Source organism: Callorhinchus milii, unplaced genomic scaffold (assembly GCF_018977255.1).
Source record: "Callorhinchus milii isolate IMCB2004 unplaced genomic scaffold, IMCB_Cmil_1.0 Scaffold15, whole genome shotgun sequence".
NCBI classification, from domain to species: domain Eukaryota; kingdom Metazoa; phylum Chordata; class Chondrichthyes; order Chimaeriformes; family Callorhinchidae; genus Callorhinchus; species Callorhinchus milii.
The window spans coordinates 16,461,386-16,477,881 of record NW_024704756.1 but is presented as its reverse complement, the minus strand read 5'-3'; the positions used below and the strand labels follow the sequence as shown (position 1 = coordinate 16,477,881).

The window sequence follows — 16,496 nt, the reverse complement described above, 5'->3', positions numbered from 1 at the left end:
TCAGAGTTCCTGTGTTCCCCATTGAGGTGCTACTCGAGTTTTCAGGTTCTTTTTACTCATCCCACATTCAGAAATGGGCCAGGAATTTGCATTACTCTTGGGTGCTGAAGGAAGTTGAGAAAGGTGGGGGATGCAGGGAGAGAGGGGATGTGACACCCTATTGAGTGCTAGTGTGTTGTGAGGGTTCCAGAGCCACGTCTCCTGTGACTGGGTTTGAAGGTGAGACTTTACACTGTGATCATAAACCAGATAGATGCACAGGGATTGATTCCTAGCCTTTAGCCAGGATGGTATGAAAGAGCATTCTAACCCCACAATACAAACACATAATGATCCAAGTGAACCAGAGAGAGAAGTTTAAAATTTTGGTTGTGACCCTTCATCATCAGACCCTCAAATGACCGAGCACCCAACAAACTTTCAACAACCTTTCTTCCTATTCCCTCTTTCTCAACTTTCCCTTTTGAGACCTAGTGTAATCTAACGCTCAAAAGGGATAGTTATAATCTAAATCTCCCTCTCTCTCTTCTCTCCCTCACCCACCACTGAAATAAAACCCGATTGAGCATAAACTCATCTGCAGGAAGAGTCCCTAACCGGATGGGTCGCTCTCTCTATGTCTATACTCTGCATCTGTTCACATTCCTGTCAATGGTCAATATCCCCTTTTCTTTGTATGAAGCGTCTTGTGTTGTGAAGATATGGTGTGTACTATTTTTTGTAAATTTACACATGATTTATTATTGTACAGATGAATAAAGTATATAATGTGCCTTTATTTATACTCTTAAAAGCTCTCACTTTTGCCTTTACTTTTCTTGTGTCGGGGTTTCTCCTTGATCGTTAACAATGTACGGGTCTAGCATTCAGGACAACAACAACTTGCATTTATATAATGCCACTCACGCAGGGTAGCATCTCAGGGTATGCACCAGCTACAAATTACATTTGTACAGCGGCTTTCATGTCCCAAGGCGCTGGATAGTCAGGGATCCGCACCCAAGCTGGTGGTTGGGATCGGGAGGGGAGGGGTAGGAGGGTGACCGAAGGCACCGCTGAAGAGGCTGAATGGCCTCTTCTCATTCCCATACTCTCTAATTATTATTATTATTATAATTTCAACTAGTGAGAAGTAGATCATCCCCAAACTCTCCCTTCCCAAATTGCATGTTGACTTGTTGTTCCCAGACAGCGCTGCCTCCTGGAAGAAGAAGGACAGTACTGCGAGGAGTGAGAAACTAAGTTCTGATCCAAACGAACACTGCTACCTGCTGGTAATTGTGAAAAGCAGCATCTCGTGTGCGATCACGCGAGTCACCGGCTTATTTGTTCCTAGTGTCTGATCAATGGGGCAGGTTAAAGCCTGCATTCAGATGCAGACGAACAAAGGTTGCTGTCTTTGCCCTCTCAGCAACTGAAAAGGTATCGGGTTTCTGTGCGTTTCAGCTATTCTCACCATTCCGGATTGCATACTTTTACACAATGCGGGCCGAGCGGAGGTCTCGGACAGGTTGATAACGTTTTGGTAGGTTGCAGAGATAGGGATCAACAACAGCTTGCATTTATATAGCTCCCTTCATGCAGGTTAGTGTCCCGGAGAGCTTCAACACCGTGGAGGGCTTTAAAAGTGAGGACGAGGATCTTGAACTCGATCCTCGGGGATGGGTGGATCAGTGAAGCCGGGCGAGGATAGGGGGTGGGGGAGGTGATAGGGTCACAGAGGTTAGTGCAGGAGAGGACACGAGCTGTAGAGTTCTGGATAATCTGTAGTACAATAGCAACAACTTGCACTTATATCGCGCTCTCCACGCGGGGCAGCGTCTCAGAGCTCGTGGAGGGTCAGACTTGGCAAGTGGGGCCAGCAGGGAGTGAGCAGCCTTCGGGGGGGGGAGAGCCAGAGCAACGCAGTGGACCAAGCAGCCTCCGCCTGTGCTGCAGCCATACCATTCGAGCATAGCCTTTCGCCCACAAAGTACACAGTCACTACACTTTACAGTATATTGCGTGGAGCGCTTTGAGACCACGTCTCAATGATGTGATGAGGCGCAATATTATGGAGTGACCAAATTATTATTATTATTATTATTACAGCCCGGGTATGATTGACAGGTCCTGGTTGATTGACAGGTCCTGGTTGATTGACAGGCGGTGTGATGAGGGCGGGGCGGTGGGGGGGCGGGGCGGTAGGGGGGCGGGGCGGTGGAGGCTACGTGCTCTACGTGACTCCGCAGCTCTGACGCAGCCGCATTGGCGCAACCGAACTTGGCTGCGGCGCGAGGGGGGGGGGAGGAGCGGAGGGGGCGGAGGTATGGCGCTGAGTGGCAGCGGCGCGGACCAATGAGCGGGGAGGAGTGCGCGGCGGAGACCAATCAGCGGGCGAGGGGCGGGGCTGGGCTGAGCTAGCAGGTTAGGTCCGCGCAGCGCAGGTCCACTCACTCACTCACTCGCCCGCCCGGAGGTTGACTGGAGGAGCGGCCGAGCGCGCGCGTCAGTGTCGGTGTCTGTGAGGAAAAGTCGGTCAGGACAAGATGTCTCTCTCCAGCAAACTGACCTTGGACAAGGTGGACGTGAAGGGCAAGAGGGTGGTGATGAGGTGAGCGGCCGCCGCGCTTTATTACGCGAGCGAGCGAGGCTTTAGTCAGGCTGGGGAGGGGGTAGGCCTCACCCCCCCCCACACACACACACACACACACAGGGGGGGGGGGGGTGCGGGTGGGGCTGATGTCTGGGGGAGGGGATGGGGGGCTGATGAGGATGGTGAGATGAGGAGGATGGTGAGGGGAGTGATGAAGAGGAAGGTTGTGGGTGGTGAGGATTGTCTTAAGAGGGGCGGTGGCGTGGGGGGGAGGGGGCCCTGAGGATACGGATGGTGAAGGGGGGGGATGGGAGGACGGTGAGACGGAGGGAGTGAGGATGGTGAGGGGGGGTAGTGAGGATGGTGAGGATGGTGGGGGGGGAGTGAGGTTAGTGAGGGATGGGAGGGGAGTGAGGAAGATGAGGGTGGGAGGGGAGTGAGGATGGTGAGGGATGGGAGGGGAGTGAGGATGGTGAGGGGGGGGGTGAGGATAGTGAGGGGGGGAGTGAGGAAAATGAGGGTGGGAGGGGAGTGAGGATGGTGAGGAGGAGAGTGAGGGTGGGAGAGGAGTGAGGATGGTGAGGGGGGGGTGAGGATGGTGAGGGGGGGGGGGTGAGGATGGTGAGGGGGGGAGTGAGGATGGTGAGGAGGGGGAGTGAGGGTGGGAGGGGAGTGAGGATGGTGAGGGGGGGGTGAGGAAGGTGAGGGGGGGGGAGTGAGGAAGGTGAGGGTGGGAGGGGGGTGAGGAAGGTGAGGGTGGGATTGCATTGTTAAGCTGTTGGTTGAATTGCGTAAGTGACTTGTGAAATGGGGACAGAATGTCAAAGTGCAGTGCGGTTGTGGAATGACTTTGGGCACTTTTGCACATGTGCTGTGAAGATCAGCAAATACATTCTCTTCCCCCTTTCCCCCCCCCCTTTTTTTTTGTAGCCCCTCACTGGTGAGTGGGTGGTCACTGAGCCCATGGGGTTTTATTGCATTGCCTCTTTCTTTCAATGAGTTCGCCCTCCCACAGCAGTGTTCCGTCTTCGGAAAGAATATTGAGTCATTTATTCTGCCCTCTGGCGCCTGAAAACTCTGATACTCACACCTTGTCCTTTCCTGATATCTTTAAATATGGAGGGGGTGGTGTGTGTGTGTGGGGGGTGGGGGGGAGGTGAGTGCTTGTGAACAGTGTTGGGAGACGAAAAGTCCTCTCTCTTCCTTTATCTCTTCTGTCTGACCCAGGGCCATTAAGCCATCTGAGGGCTGCAGTCTCAGCACATGGGGTACTGATTGATCCAGGGACATTCCCGGTCTAAAAGACTTTTTTTTTAAACAAACTTTGTGTAGATGAAATGGGGCCAGGGTTGCAGGTTACACATTCTGCCTATGAATCAGTGTTTCTGTAGATCTGACTGATTTGTCTCGCTCTGTGGTAATACCTGTTTTCTGATTCTCTGTTTTATTAATTCGCATAACAGTCATTTTTATATTTTAAAAAAAATTGCCTGGGCTACATTTTTCCTATGGATTTCTCAGGGTTGGAGGGGGCAAAGAGAGACCTTTCGTGTGATACCTTTACCCCCTGCTTCATTGAGAAATCTAAAAATACTTTCACTGGTGACCTTTAATCTTAAATGTCGTGCCGTGAGCATATTCTTTTCCCCCTAGTTACTGGTATGAAACACTTGTCCCCGAATGAATGAATTTGAAGCCTGGTTGGTTCTTGCGAAGGACAGAAATACAGTACTGGAAAAGCAGGCTTCATTTGTACTCCCAATGACAGATTTCAGCACTTACCGTGGCAGAGGTCAGAGTATCCTCTGGGCTGCTGCCTACCACATCGCTCATCTTCAGAACGGCCTCAGGGACTGGCTTCACAGAGTTTACATGGAGGTTTCTTTTAGTGTTGTACTTAAAGGAACTATATACCTCAGTTGTACTTTGACCAAGGCGTTTCAAAACTAGCATTGCTGGTACTTAGCTTCCTGTTCTTTTTATTAAACAGTAGGGTCAATTTCAGTAGCAGTTTTATAAATTGTGCTCCAGATAATACGGTTGTATCACTAACTAAATCTGTAATGGGACAGTTGGAGACCTGGTTTCAAAACTGGTCACCCTGACAGGTTTGAGGAAAGACGCCGATGATTTTGATTGTTTGGGGGGAGGGGGGTGAGAATGGTTTTTTTTTAAAAAAAACTTCCTGGAAGGATGTGTGAGGAGGGTGGTCATTACAGCGGTGTAAATTAGGCATAAAATATTAAAGCTCAAGAATTATAGGATGTCATCTGCTTTGAGCAGCAAGCTCCAGTGAGGCTGCAGAGATATGTCTGTGTGAGCAGCTTGGAGGAGAAGGGCAGAGGCGAGGAATCACGTGTGGTGGAAGCAGATCAGGTGTATTTGTGGTTGGCCTGGATAAAGGCTTTCAGTAAGAGAACTAAAGGCAGAGAGACTATCAATTATAAATAATGAATATTGTATTCTGAAACAGCAGCCTATATTAAGAAGCATAACCATTTTATGATGAGGTATGGTTAGGGGCTTATTGACTACATAACTGGGGGAAAAAAAATGAGTCTTTAAAATGTGCTCAGATGTGCAGCAGTGATTAAATTGCACAGGTCCACTGCACTGGTGATATTTCATCTATAATATTTGCTGTCTAGTGTTTATTACGGATTATATATATTACGGTTGGTTTGGGAACCAGCCAGTGACTAGGATTAAGGATATTAAAGTTCAGTACAGTGAGATGGAGGTTAGCTGCTTGAAATTCGCTCACACGTGTATAATGCTCAGGGACTTGTTAATTCCACCAAGTCAGGGGGATTTCTCCTGCTCATTGGCTCCTTTGTCCAGCTGACAGCAGATGTGTGATGGGCTCCTTTTCAGATTGTGTGACCTGTGGACAATGGTGATGCAGCAAAGCAAACAGTGGGGGTGGGTGGGGGGGGGGGGGGGGGCGCCTCTCACATGCAGCTTTTCCGAATGAATCCATTTGGGAATGTTGTTTCAGAGAGATGGTGGTTAAAAGGACCCGATCACCGTTTGGGATAATTCTGAGCGGTTGGTTGTGTGTTTGTGTGGGGAGGGTTCCAATTTACTAACATACATTTAATATTCTTATAGTGATTATAACAGGGCTAAGGTGGAATTTAGTCATGACTTGAGCCTCTCACTAACTTTGTGCTGGATTTCTGATGTTTGATTTCCCCCTCCCCCAACTGCAGCCAATGCGACTGGTTGCCATCTTGTTCCCAGACATCCTGTGGGTGATTGTTTAACCTGTGCCGCTATAGATGTGTATTATAGGGCTGCAGGGTGTGTTGTAAATACCCCTGTAGGGCTATTCCCCACGTCTTAGCAAATCTCAGATCCAGCGTGACATCCCATTTTTAGAACAATCTTTTCTCTCCAGCAATTTCAATCACAGGACTTTATTTTGCCGTTTTCTTCTCACTCCCCAATTTCATTGAGCAGCTGGAAAGCCGAGACCATGGTTGAATCCTCTTTAGTACTGGGTCTTGCTGCAGTGAGTTTGTATTTTGTTTAGATAGAATACTGTGGAAATTGCGAACCGGGATACACATAATTTTTCACGGTTCACCTTTGAGGGTGAATTTTGAGTGCTGTTTAATGTGCAGTGTGTGTATTGCTGTGACTGATGCTTGAAAGTATCACTTCCACTGTTTTACAGGGTGGACTTCAATGTGCCAATGAAGAATAATCAGATCACTAACAACCAAAGGTGAGGTGTACCATATTGATTTGTTGTCTCTCTCTCTCTCTCTCTCTCTCTCTCTCTGAATCTTAACAACAGTGAGTCACAAATCAGGAATGAGTCCAGGGGTTTAGGTTCTGCAAGAGCATTAGAACTCAAATGTCCCACATTTCTACACAACTTATTAGGCAGTGACTGCATTATGCAGCAATGTGTCAAGTGGTCAGTGGATGCCACCATTTTATCTTCAATTTAGCATTTGATTTTCCCTTATTATGAAGCATTGTGCACTGCCTACATTGTAATCATAAATGTATTGGGGTCTTTTTGCTGTAAATACTGGCATGCCTGGCTCGATGTAATAGTCTTATTTATTTCCATTCTGCATAAGGATTATCATCAATTACTAGGAACTGTTTTCAGGTTGTCGGTAACTTTGGGTGTTTTACATGAAACCTCTTGTTGTGCTTCCTATAGGATCAAAGCTGCCATTCCTAGTGTTAAGCACTGTTTGGACAAAGGAGCCAAGTCTGTGGTCCTCATGAGCCACCTGGGCAGGCCTGATGGTGTGCCCATGCCTGACAAGTTCTCACTGGCACCAGTTGCAGAGGAGCTGAAGAAGCTTATGGGAAGGTATACTAACTTCACAGCATCTTTGTGACAACCTACTTAAATACAGCTCTGTCCTATGCAGCATGTCCAGAGATCATTCATAAATGTTTAGGTGGGGGGAAATGGTTGGCTCTTAAACATTTATCGCAAATTAGTGTGTACCCTGGGAATACGCATGAAATTGATGAACTTTTCAAAGATGAAAGAAAATTGAGAACAGCTTATGGGATCATAAAATGGGTAAGGAGTGAATGAAAACGTGAGCGTGTGAACATTTTTGTTCGTTGTATTTCACAGTGCTGTTCCTGTATACACGTTCATTTGCTGTCTAGTATAGTATAGTATACTGTGACTTAGCTGCAGACAATGCTAGCCTCTTAATGAATGAAGGTTAAATTGTTTTTGGTGATACTTTGAGGTGGTAAAGTCTTGTGTTCTTTTACGTGTGTTTTTTAGTTCCATGCTTTACTTGTGTACTCATTTATTCAATGGTTTAACTGTATAGAGACTTTTCCTGATTCACTCCCGTCTATGAACAGGGACATTACCTTCCTGAAAGACTGTGTGGGCCCTGAGGTTGAGAAAGCTTGCGCTAACCCAGCTCCTGGAAGTGTGATTCTCCTGGAAAATCTCCGATTCCATGTGGAAGAAGAAGGGAAGGGAAAGGATGCATCTGGGAATAAGGTAAGATATAACTATGGTAAGGTGGGCAAACTGTAGTAACATTCAGTAAATCCTGCAAATACTGAGCTATCTGCTGGGAGTGCTCATCGTTGATCAAAGTTGTGTTTGGACACTATTTCCAGGAAACTTGAGTTGTAAGCCACTGGTGCTGAGCCAGAGTAGGTCACAATTTCCATCCATGGACTGGGAATAACTCTAGGAATTGGTTGAAGTTTACAATGTTGGAACCATGATCTTCTGTAAATTAATCTACTTTACCTCTGACCACCAAGTGATGTTTCCAATCAGCATTATGGAGTCCTGTAGCTCAATGGTTAGAACACTCACCTCGCAAGCAAGAGACCTGGGTTTGATTCCCGGCAGGACGAACCCTTGGGCAAGTTTCCTTACTCCACATGCCTGATAATAATCCCTCAAGAAAAAGAACAATAATAAATTGGTCACTTCCAACTTCAATCCACGACAGTTTGTGGAACACTGCTGTGCGCAATTGGCTGTTGCATTTCACCCACAAATAAAGAGTCAATTCACTTTACAGTGTATTCTGTAAGGTGCTTTGAGATATCTAGAAGACATGAAAAGTGCTATATCAAATACAAGGATTATTATTTATTATTATGATGTACTTAATTGATCTGCTCATCCAAATAAGTTGCTGAAAAGTGCCGTAATTACTTCAAAACCACTGAATCTTTAAGTGTGTGGTGGGTAAAAAGGAAAATGGAGAGAAATATATCTATGTGGAGTCCTGTAGCTCAGTGGTTAGAGCACTCACTTTACAAGCGAGAGACCTGAGTTCAATTCCAGGCAGAAGGCGAAACCTTGGGCAAGTTTCCTTACTCCACACAGAGCCTAATAATAATCCCTCCAAAAACAATAAAAATTGGTCATTTTCAATCTACAACTGTTTGTGGGACATTGCTGTGCGCAATTGGCTGCCGCGTTCGCCCACAAATATACAGTCAATTCACTTTACAGTGTGTTCTGTGAAGCGCTTTGGGACGTCCTCCCGACGTGAAAAGTGCTATATCAAATGCAAGGATTATTATTATTATTAAATGTACAGAGGATGTGAGCTCAAAGTCCTGATGTGAGTCTTGAACCCATAACCTGACTCAGAGGCAAGAGAGCTATTAACTGAGCCAGGCTGACACCTCGTATTGACTATATCTAATATATCTTCTTGCTATCCTTCAATTTCAGCGAATATACTTTCAAGTAATTGTAATAATCAGTGTGGTGAGAGGATGTCCTGAGCCCAACCACAATATCTCTCAGTAGATTTTGTGGACTAAACTGCTGTGGTAAATATAAGTCAGTGGTTGTCAGGACTTTTATTTTAATCCACTTCAGATAGCATCTAGAGCTGCTGCACCAAGGTGGCGAATTGTAACTGAGACATGGAGCTGACCTTGATAGAATGTCAGGAAGCCTGGGGGTGTGGGAGGGGCAACGAGTCGTCCTTCAGTTCTCTGGTTTATGGGACAAGCATTCAACCGAGCAAAGCTGCTGCATTAAACCTGCAGCAGCTGGGAACAGACATGCTGACTAGCAATTTTTTTTTAAAAAAAAGTCAACTTTGTCATGATTTCAGTTGTTGCACAGTTCTGAGTGTGCTGTCTGCACCCGGTGACTTTACTACTTCTCTGTATAGGAACAATCTGCGCTGTTTGGTCTCTGAAATTCAGCTGATGTGACATTCGAACTGGCTAGGTGATGCCCGTGTTCATTGGTCTAAGCCCTGGTTCTGAGGTTCTGAATGAGACAGTCGGGCTGCTAGATTGGTACCTGCATTTCTGGGCTGTGGAGGGAGGGAGAGAGACAGCGCAAGGGTGGAGTGTGCCAGAATTCCTGCTTGTGATTCCTGACTGGTTGATCCTTCTGCAAACGCAGGTGAGGGTTGAGCAAGCCCTCAATGCAATTATAGGCTGTCAATGCTTACCATAGACAAGTCACTATCCAGCCTCGCACACAAAGAATGGGTGCTGAGTGAGGTGTTAGAGGAGAGCCATCACTGGAATTAGTCCCAGCAATCCAGAAAGGATGGGTAGAAAATTGAAGGGGGGTATAGATGGTGCTCTCTGTTGAACTCATTAATATATCTGACTCAGACCATGACTTAAAAGCTGCTCTTACACAATTATGTGGTTTGGACCTTCACTAAAGTGCAGATACAAGATAGAGTTCATATTTATCAGGTGCTTCAGTGAATAAAATTTGGATCCATTCTGTTGGGTACTTCCACCTCGATGAGAGTGCTAAACCTCACATTAGCCATCCCAAAAGCTTGTCCATTGAATGCCAAAGACTGGGTTCCTGTTTCCCTGGTACTATTTTAAACCTTGTCTCGTACTGTGTGTCAGAAGTCCCTCACGCATTGATGCTCAGAGTGGTGGCCTTTAGTTTAGGTTCATCATATCCTTAATGTTGAGCTGCTAATCTTGATTGGGCTGTCTGTCACATTAGGATAGCTCCAGATACAGCCAGCCCAGTTGCTCAGACATTCTGACCTTTTCAGCTGATAGCAGAGACCTTTGAGCTTAGCTAGTATAGACTGGTGCCCTTTGGCCTTACTTATTTTAGCACATGTCATGGCAATATGCAGCTGCAGTAAAATGACAGATGCTGAACTTTCTTCGACAACTTTACTGTAAATGGCATTTCAGCAAATTTTCCCCTTGGTTCTATAGTTATATAATCTTTTTTTATTTTTATAATGGTTGAAAACGACAGTCTGATTTTTCTATCTTGTCATTTTAGATTAGCTCCAAAACAGTGTGAGCAGAGGGCAGCCTTGGGATTACTTCAAGCCAGGACTCGGATTTTGAAGTTAAACCTTTGGGGGACAGGCAGCAAGTGGAGGGGGTTTATGTGTATCCTGGAGTGCAGGAATATGCAGGGAAAGCCCCAAACCGTTTCAGTTTGTGCTTAATACTCCCCTCTAGGGAGAATGCGCGTTCCATTCCAGGAACAGGGAAATTTCCAGGTATCAGTGCCACGTGTGTGTGAAACTCTGCAGTCTGGTTTGGATACACCTAAACATAGCGGTGAGTTTCTACACGTGTCATAGACACCTGGCTGACCCAAGACAAAAAGGAAAATGGCGTATGGCACACAGGATGGGAGCTGGTTACCTGCTTGCCCTGAAATGACTGATGTGGGGAGACTTGGGGAAGTGGGTAAAACTATGTTGGAACAAGGTTAGATGCCATTGTGATCCAATCTTTGTTTTTCTAGACCAAAGCAGAACCTGGGAAGGTCGATGCGTTCCGAGCTTCGCTGTCCAAGCTGGGCGACGTCTACATCAACGATGCTTTTGGAACAGCTCATCGTGCCCACAGGTGAGCTACGTGGTCTATATTAATCCTGACATATGATACGGCGTCTTATTTGATAAGAACGGTATATCACAGCGCCTTATTCCATACGAATTTGCTAGGCGAAAGAAGGTCAGGGTCCATCCAGTTTGCCTTCCACCACCCTGGCAGTCGCTTGACATGTCGTGTCCCAGAATATACAAGAACTATACTTATCACGCCATTGAGATGTCTCAAAGCGCTTCACAGGATATACCGTAAAGAGGATTGACTGTATTTTGTAGTGTGAAGAAACTTGATCAAGAAAGACTCAACCTCAGTGTTTGCAGAGTCTTAAAATTAGAGCCAGCGGAGCTGGTATTCGGTTATACATCCTTCTGAAGCTCGAGTCCTCTCCTCTGCAGAGGCATGTTGTTGAGTAAATACAATGCCAGAATTGGACTCTGCCTCTAACTCCTTTGTTTTCTTTCTAGCTCCATGGTTGGTGTGAACCTGCCATTGAAGGCTGCTGGCTTCCTGATGAAGAAGGAGCTTGATTACTTTGCTAAAGCTCTGGAGAACCCTGTGAGGCCCTTCCTCGCCATTCTGGGCGGGTAAGTGACCAGGGTCCAGACTGATCTGTGCCCTGTGTGCACAGTGTGGGCAACTGTCTCACCATGTTGAAGTGAGGAGCGCAGGTGGTGGACGTTAGAGCTGCTGCTTGTCCTGACACTCCATTACAGTGCTGGGGAGACTCCATGATTGGAGATGCTGTACTTAATATGTTATATTCATGTCCCATCTGCCTATTCGGGTGGACATCAAAGATCTGTGATGTTAACTGGAACAAAAAAGGGGAATTTCTTTCTCCCTGTTGTTCTGGCCAACAATCCTCCAGATAAATCGATCACTTTATAGTTGTCAGTGAGACCTTGCTGTGTGCAAATTGGCTACAGATTTTACTGACAAGTATACCGACGACTACAGTAATTGCCTGTAAAAGATGCTTTGAGATGTTTCCTTACTTCACACGCTTAATAATAATCCCTCCAAAGCAAAAAACAATAATAAATTGGTCATTTTCAGTCCATGAGTGTTTGTGGTTCGCTGCTGTGCGCAATTGGCTGCCGCGAATCGTACACAAATATATATTCTAGAAGACGTGAAAAGCGCTATATCAAATGAAAGAATTATTATTATTATTATACGCCAGCAATAGTAAAGGTTCCAAGGGAGGCACGGTGCCGCAGTGCACCCACACTGCCTCTTGGTGGCACTATAGTACAAAGAGAAGACCTCATTGAAATACCTGAGAAACACAGCAACAGGAGAAGGTCATTCAGCCCCTCAAGCCTGTTCCGCTCTTCTATAAGATAATGGCTGATCTGTACCTCAACTCCAATTACCCCGTCCTTACCCCATATCTCTTGATACCTTGACCTGACAAATATCTATCCACCTCAGTCTTGAACATCTTAATGGATTCAGCATCTTCTGAATGGATCCCAGAGATCTTTTAAGACTAAGGCAACTTTGATTTGATTCTTTTTACTTTAAATTAGTTCAGCAAAGTGAGCTTTTTCTGTTTGCACGTGTTCCGTGAGTGAGTAAACTGTTCTAGGAGTCCTGTAGTTTTAATGTTCTCCCCTACTGGTGTTTGACAGGGCAAAAGTCCAGGACAAGATTCAGCTGATTAGTAACCTGCTGGACAAGGTGAACGAAATGATCATCGGAGGAGGAATGGCTTTCACATTCCTGAAGGTCATCAATAAAATGGAGGTGTGTGTGCGGTGGGGACTTCCATCTTCAGGCATCTAGTTTATAAGTGGTAAATGTGTGCAATTGGCTGCCGCATTTCACCCACAAAGCATACAGCCAATTCACTTTATAGTACATTCTGTGAAGCGCTTTGAGATGTCATGAAGATGTGATAAGGCGCTGTATCAAATGCAAGGATTATTATTATTAAATGGAGATATTGTAGCAAGTGATTTTGTAACGATGCTACACGTCCTAAAGAGTTTACCAGCCTGTGTTTGCTGGCGTGCCTTTCCTGATAATGTCATAGATATACTGTGTAGAAACTGATCGTTCAGTCAATTGAACCTACCCTAGCGCCTGCTCCTCCACTAGAGCGATCTACTCTCATCCCAATTCCCTCCATTTAGTCCTTTTTTTCCTGTAATTGTGAAGGTATTTGAAGATTTTAACAATGAGTTTTCAGTCCTAAGTTAAGAGAGCAGCACACGAGTGGGGTCCCTGGAATTGTTACTACTTCATAGCTTTTTCTCTTCTAGATCGGTGATTCCCTCTTTGATGAAGAAGGATCCAAGATTGTCAACGAGCTGATGGCGAAAGCAAAGAAGAACGGGGTGACCATCACACTCCCGGTCGATTTTGTGACGGCTGACAAGTTTGATGAAAATGCCAAAGTTGGAGCAGCCACTCTAGCAACAGGAATTCCCGCACACTCAATGGTAAATTAGCTGCTCCTGGGACACTCGGGTCACTGGAACACAGTATTCAGTGGCTCTGAATTTTGGCCTTGTTGAAAAATTCCGGTCAGTGCTATCAATTGCAAGCTATGCAGTTTTAGCTGGTTAGACTTTGGTAGTTTCCCCCAATGTGCACTCTGGGCTCCTCAAGCCTTGGCTCCTGCCAACCTGTGCCTAATGCTTTCCCAAAAGTAGGTAAGCAGGAGGCATCCCTCCAGGGAGAGAGTGCACATTACACCATTCCAACAATCTTATCTCTGGGATTTCCATGTGTAGGTGGGATGCCTGGATTCTCAGTTTGGTTTGGAGCTTTTTGAGCACGGTGATTGGTTTCTGCATGTATCAGACACCTGGCTGACCCCCCAAAAAATGAATTGGAAGTGCAGTAGTTTTCAATGTGTTAAATTCATTCTCTCTCCTGCCCAGGGCTTGGACTGTGGTCCCGAGAGTATTAAGAAGTTTGTGGAGGTTGTGGGCAGGGCCAAGCTGATCGTGTGGAACGGGCCTGTGGGGGTGTTTGAATGGGACAAGTTCTGCAAAGGCACCAAAGCCGTGATGGACAAAGTCGTGGAAGTCAGCAAGGCGGGAACCATCACTATTATCGGTGAGTGCTTTTGGGGGTGGGGTGGGGGAGGTATTTAGCTTAATGTCATTTCATAGTCCAGAGCAGCTGTGACACAACATTTGATCATTGCTTTTCACTTTGTGTAATTTGTTTTGATATAACGTAGAATTCAGTTGAATATAGTTGACGGGTTTGCTATTGCTGAATTCCGTTGAGCTTCCAATTTAGTGGGCTTACAAATGTCCTCTTAACTTTCCCACTTTCTCCCTCTTCCCCCCCCCCATTTGCTAGATAATGTTGTTTCCGCTAAATATGCTACATTAACGATCAGCTAACGAGCCCCTGGAGTAAAGGAAATGGAGAAGATTGTTATGAATATATAATTTTACGGCCCTAGTTTATGTGCTACTTGGGTGAAAATGCTCTCGAGTTGGTCGTGGCTCTTCTCAGTTAACTCTATTAGCATTTCCCGTTGTTCACATTCGGCCCTTTTTTTCGGCCTCTTATTACTTTTTCACTGGCCAACAATGCCCCAAATAATCTACCACTGTTTGTGGGACACTACTGTGCACAACCGGCTTCCGCATTTCGCCCACAAAATAAACAGTTGATCGACTTTACAGCGTATCCTGTCAAGCGCTTTGAGATGTGTCAACAGCCTGTTAAAGCCCTATATCAAATGCGAACTTTATTATTATTCTCTCTTGCCCCTCACAGGTGGGGGAGACACTGCCACGTGCTGTGCCAAGTGGGGGACGGAGGACAAGGTCAGCCACGTCAGCACCGGTGGTGGAGCCAGCCTGGAACTGCTGGAAGGTGAGCCACTCTGCAGCGTCCTCTTATTTTATGTCCATCACCAGGGGATACAACACTTCTCTAGTTGTTGTATATGCTTTGTGAACTCATTGGACTGATGTTGTCAGATACACTAAGCCAGCAGAAGAGAGCACGGGCTCAGGGCAGGCCTGAGGGGCAATTCCAAGCTATACGGTTTTATTGCATGGAGGGAATGAACAGGTGCAACTTTATCCCTTCTCTCCAACTCGCCCCCTCACCCCCCCTGAATCTGATATGCAGAAAGCTTTCCTAACCCCTCATTCTGTTTCTCTCTTTCAGGTAAAGTTCTCCCTGGAGTCGAAGCTCTGAGCAATGTCTAAGGCGAGAGAGGAGCACAGGTTGCGAATTCCCCAGCACACGGCCCTCACATTTCACTGTTGTGCATTAGAACACTTTACTATCACAAACAAAAGCTCCCGTCTCAGAACCCTGTGTATAGAAGGATAAAGAGTTTGGTGTTGTGTTGACTCTAGAATTTATATATATTTGGGCCCCTGAAATGATTGTGCATCTATCATGTACACGTCCTGTGCGGTCAGTTACCTGATTCTCCAGCTTTACCCGTACCGTTGAGGCCGCTTTTCCAAAGACGTGGCGTGATTTCCTGCACTGTAGTGCCAAGCTGTTCGCAACACAAGTTTACGGTTTCCATTTTGTTTGGAGCTAATACTGTAATGGCCGCTGAATAAATAAATAATTGTGCACAACTGCGGGAAGACTGTTTTATTCAGTGTGTGTGAGATGATGAATGAATTGGCGAAGCGTATTGAAAGCGGTAAACAACCCAAGGTGTTGCATTGAGGAGGTAGGAAGTGCGATCATGTGCTCAAAGCCCCCTGTTGCATATTCCCTGTATGGTACGGTGGATCCAGGCTTGTAGATAAAGAATGGTCTTTTGGGTTTCTGTTTCTGTGCTATAATATTTCAGTGTAAAACCTGTTTTGGTTTTGACTGAAGCAATGGGAGCCAGAAGGTGAACTTCATCTGATTCATTTGAATTGCAAATAAGAGTTTTGTGCTTCCAGCAGCTGAATACATAACATGACCTACTTTCCAGCACTTCAGTAAGGAATGGTAACCAGAGCCAATCCGACAACCTGACTGAAACGTGCCCAGCAACTGACTTAGCCCAGCCAGCTCTTAACTACAAGGTGTTTACAAAGTTTCCCCATGTGTTTTATCTCCAGTGCACTGACCAACAGCTGAAATGTGGATGAATGATGATAATTGTATTTAGAAGCAATTCAAGTGTTTGGCTGTATTTAGACCATCCGGAGGATCTGTGTGTGAGTGAGCACCATCATTTTCATGGCGGTTAAAATGATCCGTCGCCATGTGCAGTGCCACATCCTCTGTAACATGGATGGAGTGAGGAGGAAGTTACTGGTATCAAGACATTGTTACACTCCACTCATCTGCAACGGAAAATAAAAATCCATCAAGAAAAAAAATTGGGGCCAACAGGACTTTGTGAACAGCCCGAAGAATAACAACTCTGGTCGTGAATTTGAAATAAAGAGCTTCAGTTCTCGCTAACACTATAATTTATTGATGATGATATTGTTACCCCAGTATGTAGTGTATGTCCGCTCTTGTGCCTACAGACGAGGCTTGTGTTGCAGTTTCTGTGCACAGCGTATTACCGGCTACTAATCTTTGCATTTGATTAATTCTCAAGAAATTTCTCTGAAACGCTTTGCAGGATCTGCACTCGCAAAGTGGAGCTCGA

General features: G+C 45.8%; 1 protein-coding gene across 1 annotated transcript; it reads left to right on the top strand.

Moving 5' to 3' along the window:
- Positions 1–2,429: 2,429 nt before the first annotated feature.
- pgk1 (phosphoglycerate kinase 1) lies at positions 2,430–15,470 on the top strand. The gene is given in 11 exon segments (NM_001292917.1): positions 2,430–2,593; positions 6,255–6,305; positions 6,756–6,911; positions 7,430–7,574; positions 10,812–10,915; positions 11,365–11,484; positions 12,535–12,649; positions 13,168–13,347; positions 13,792–13,969; positions 14,648–14,746; positions 15,047–15,470. Coding segments are annotated over 11 exon segments (1,254 nt in total). The 5' UTR covers positions 2,430–2,528; the 3' UTR covers positions 15,088–15,470.
- Positions 15,471–16,496: the final 1,026 nt, after the last annotated feature.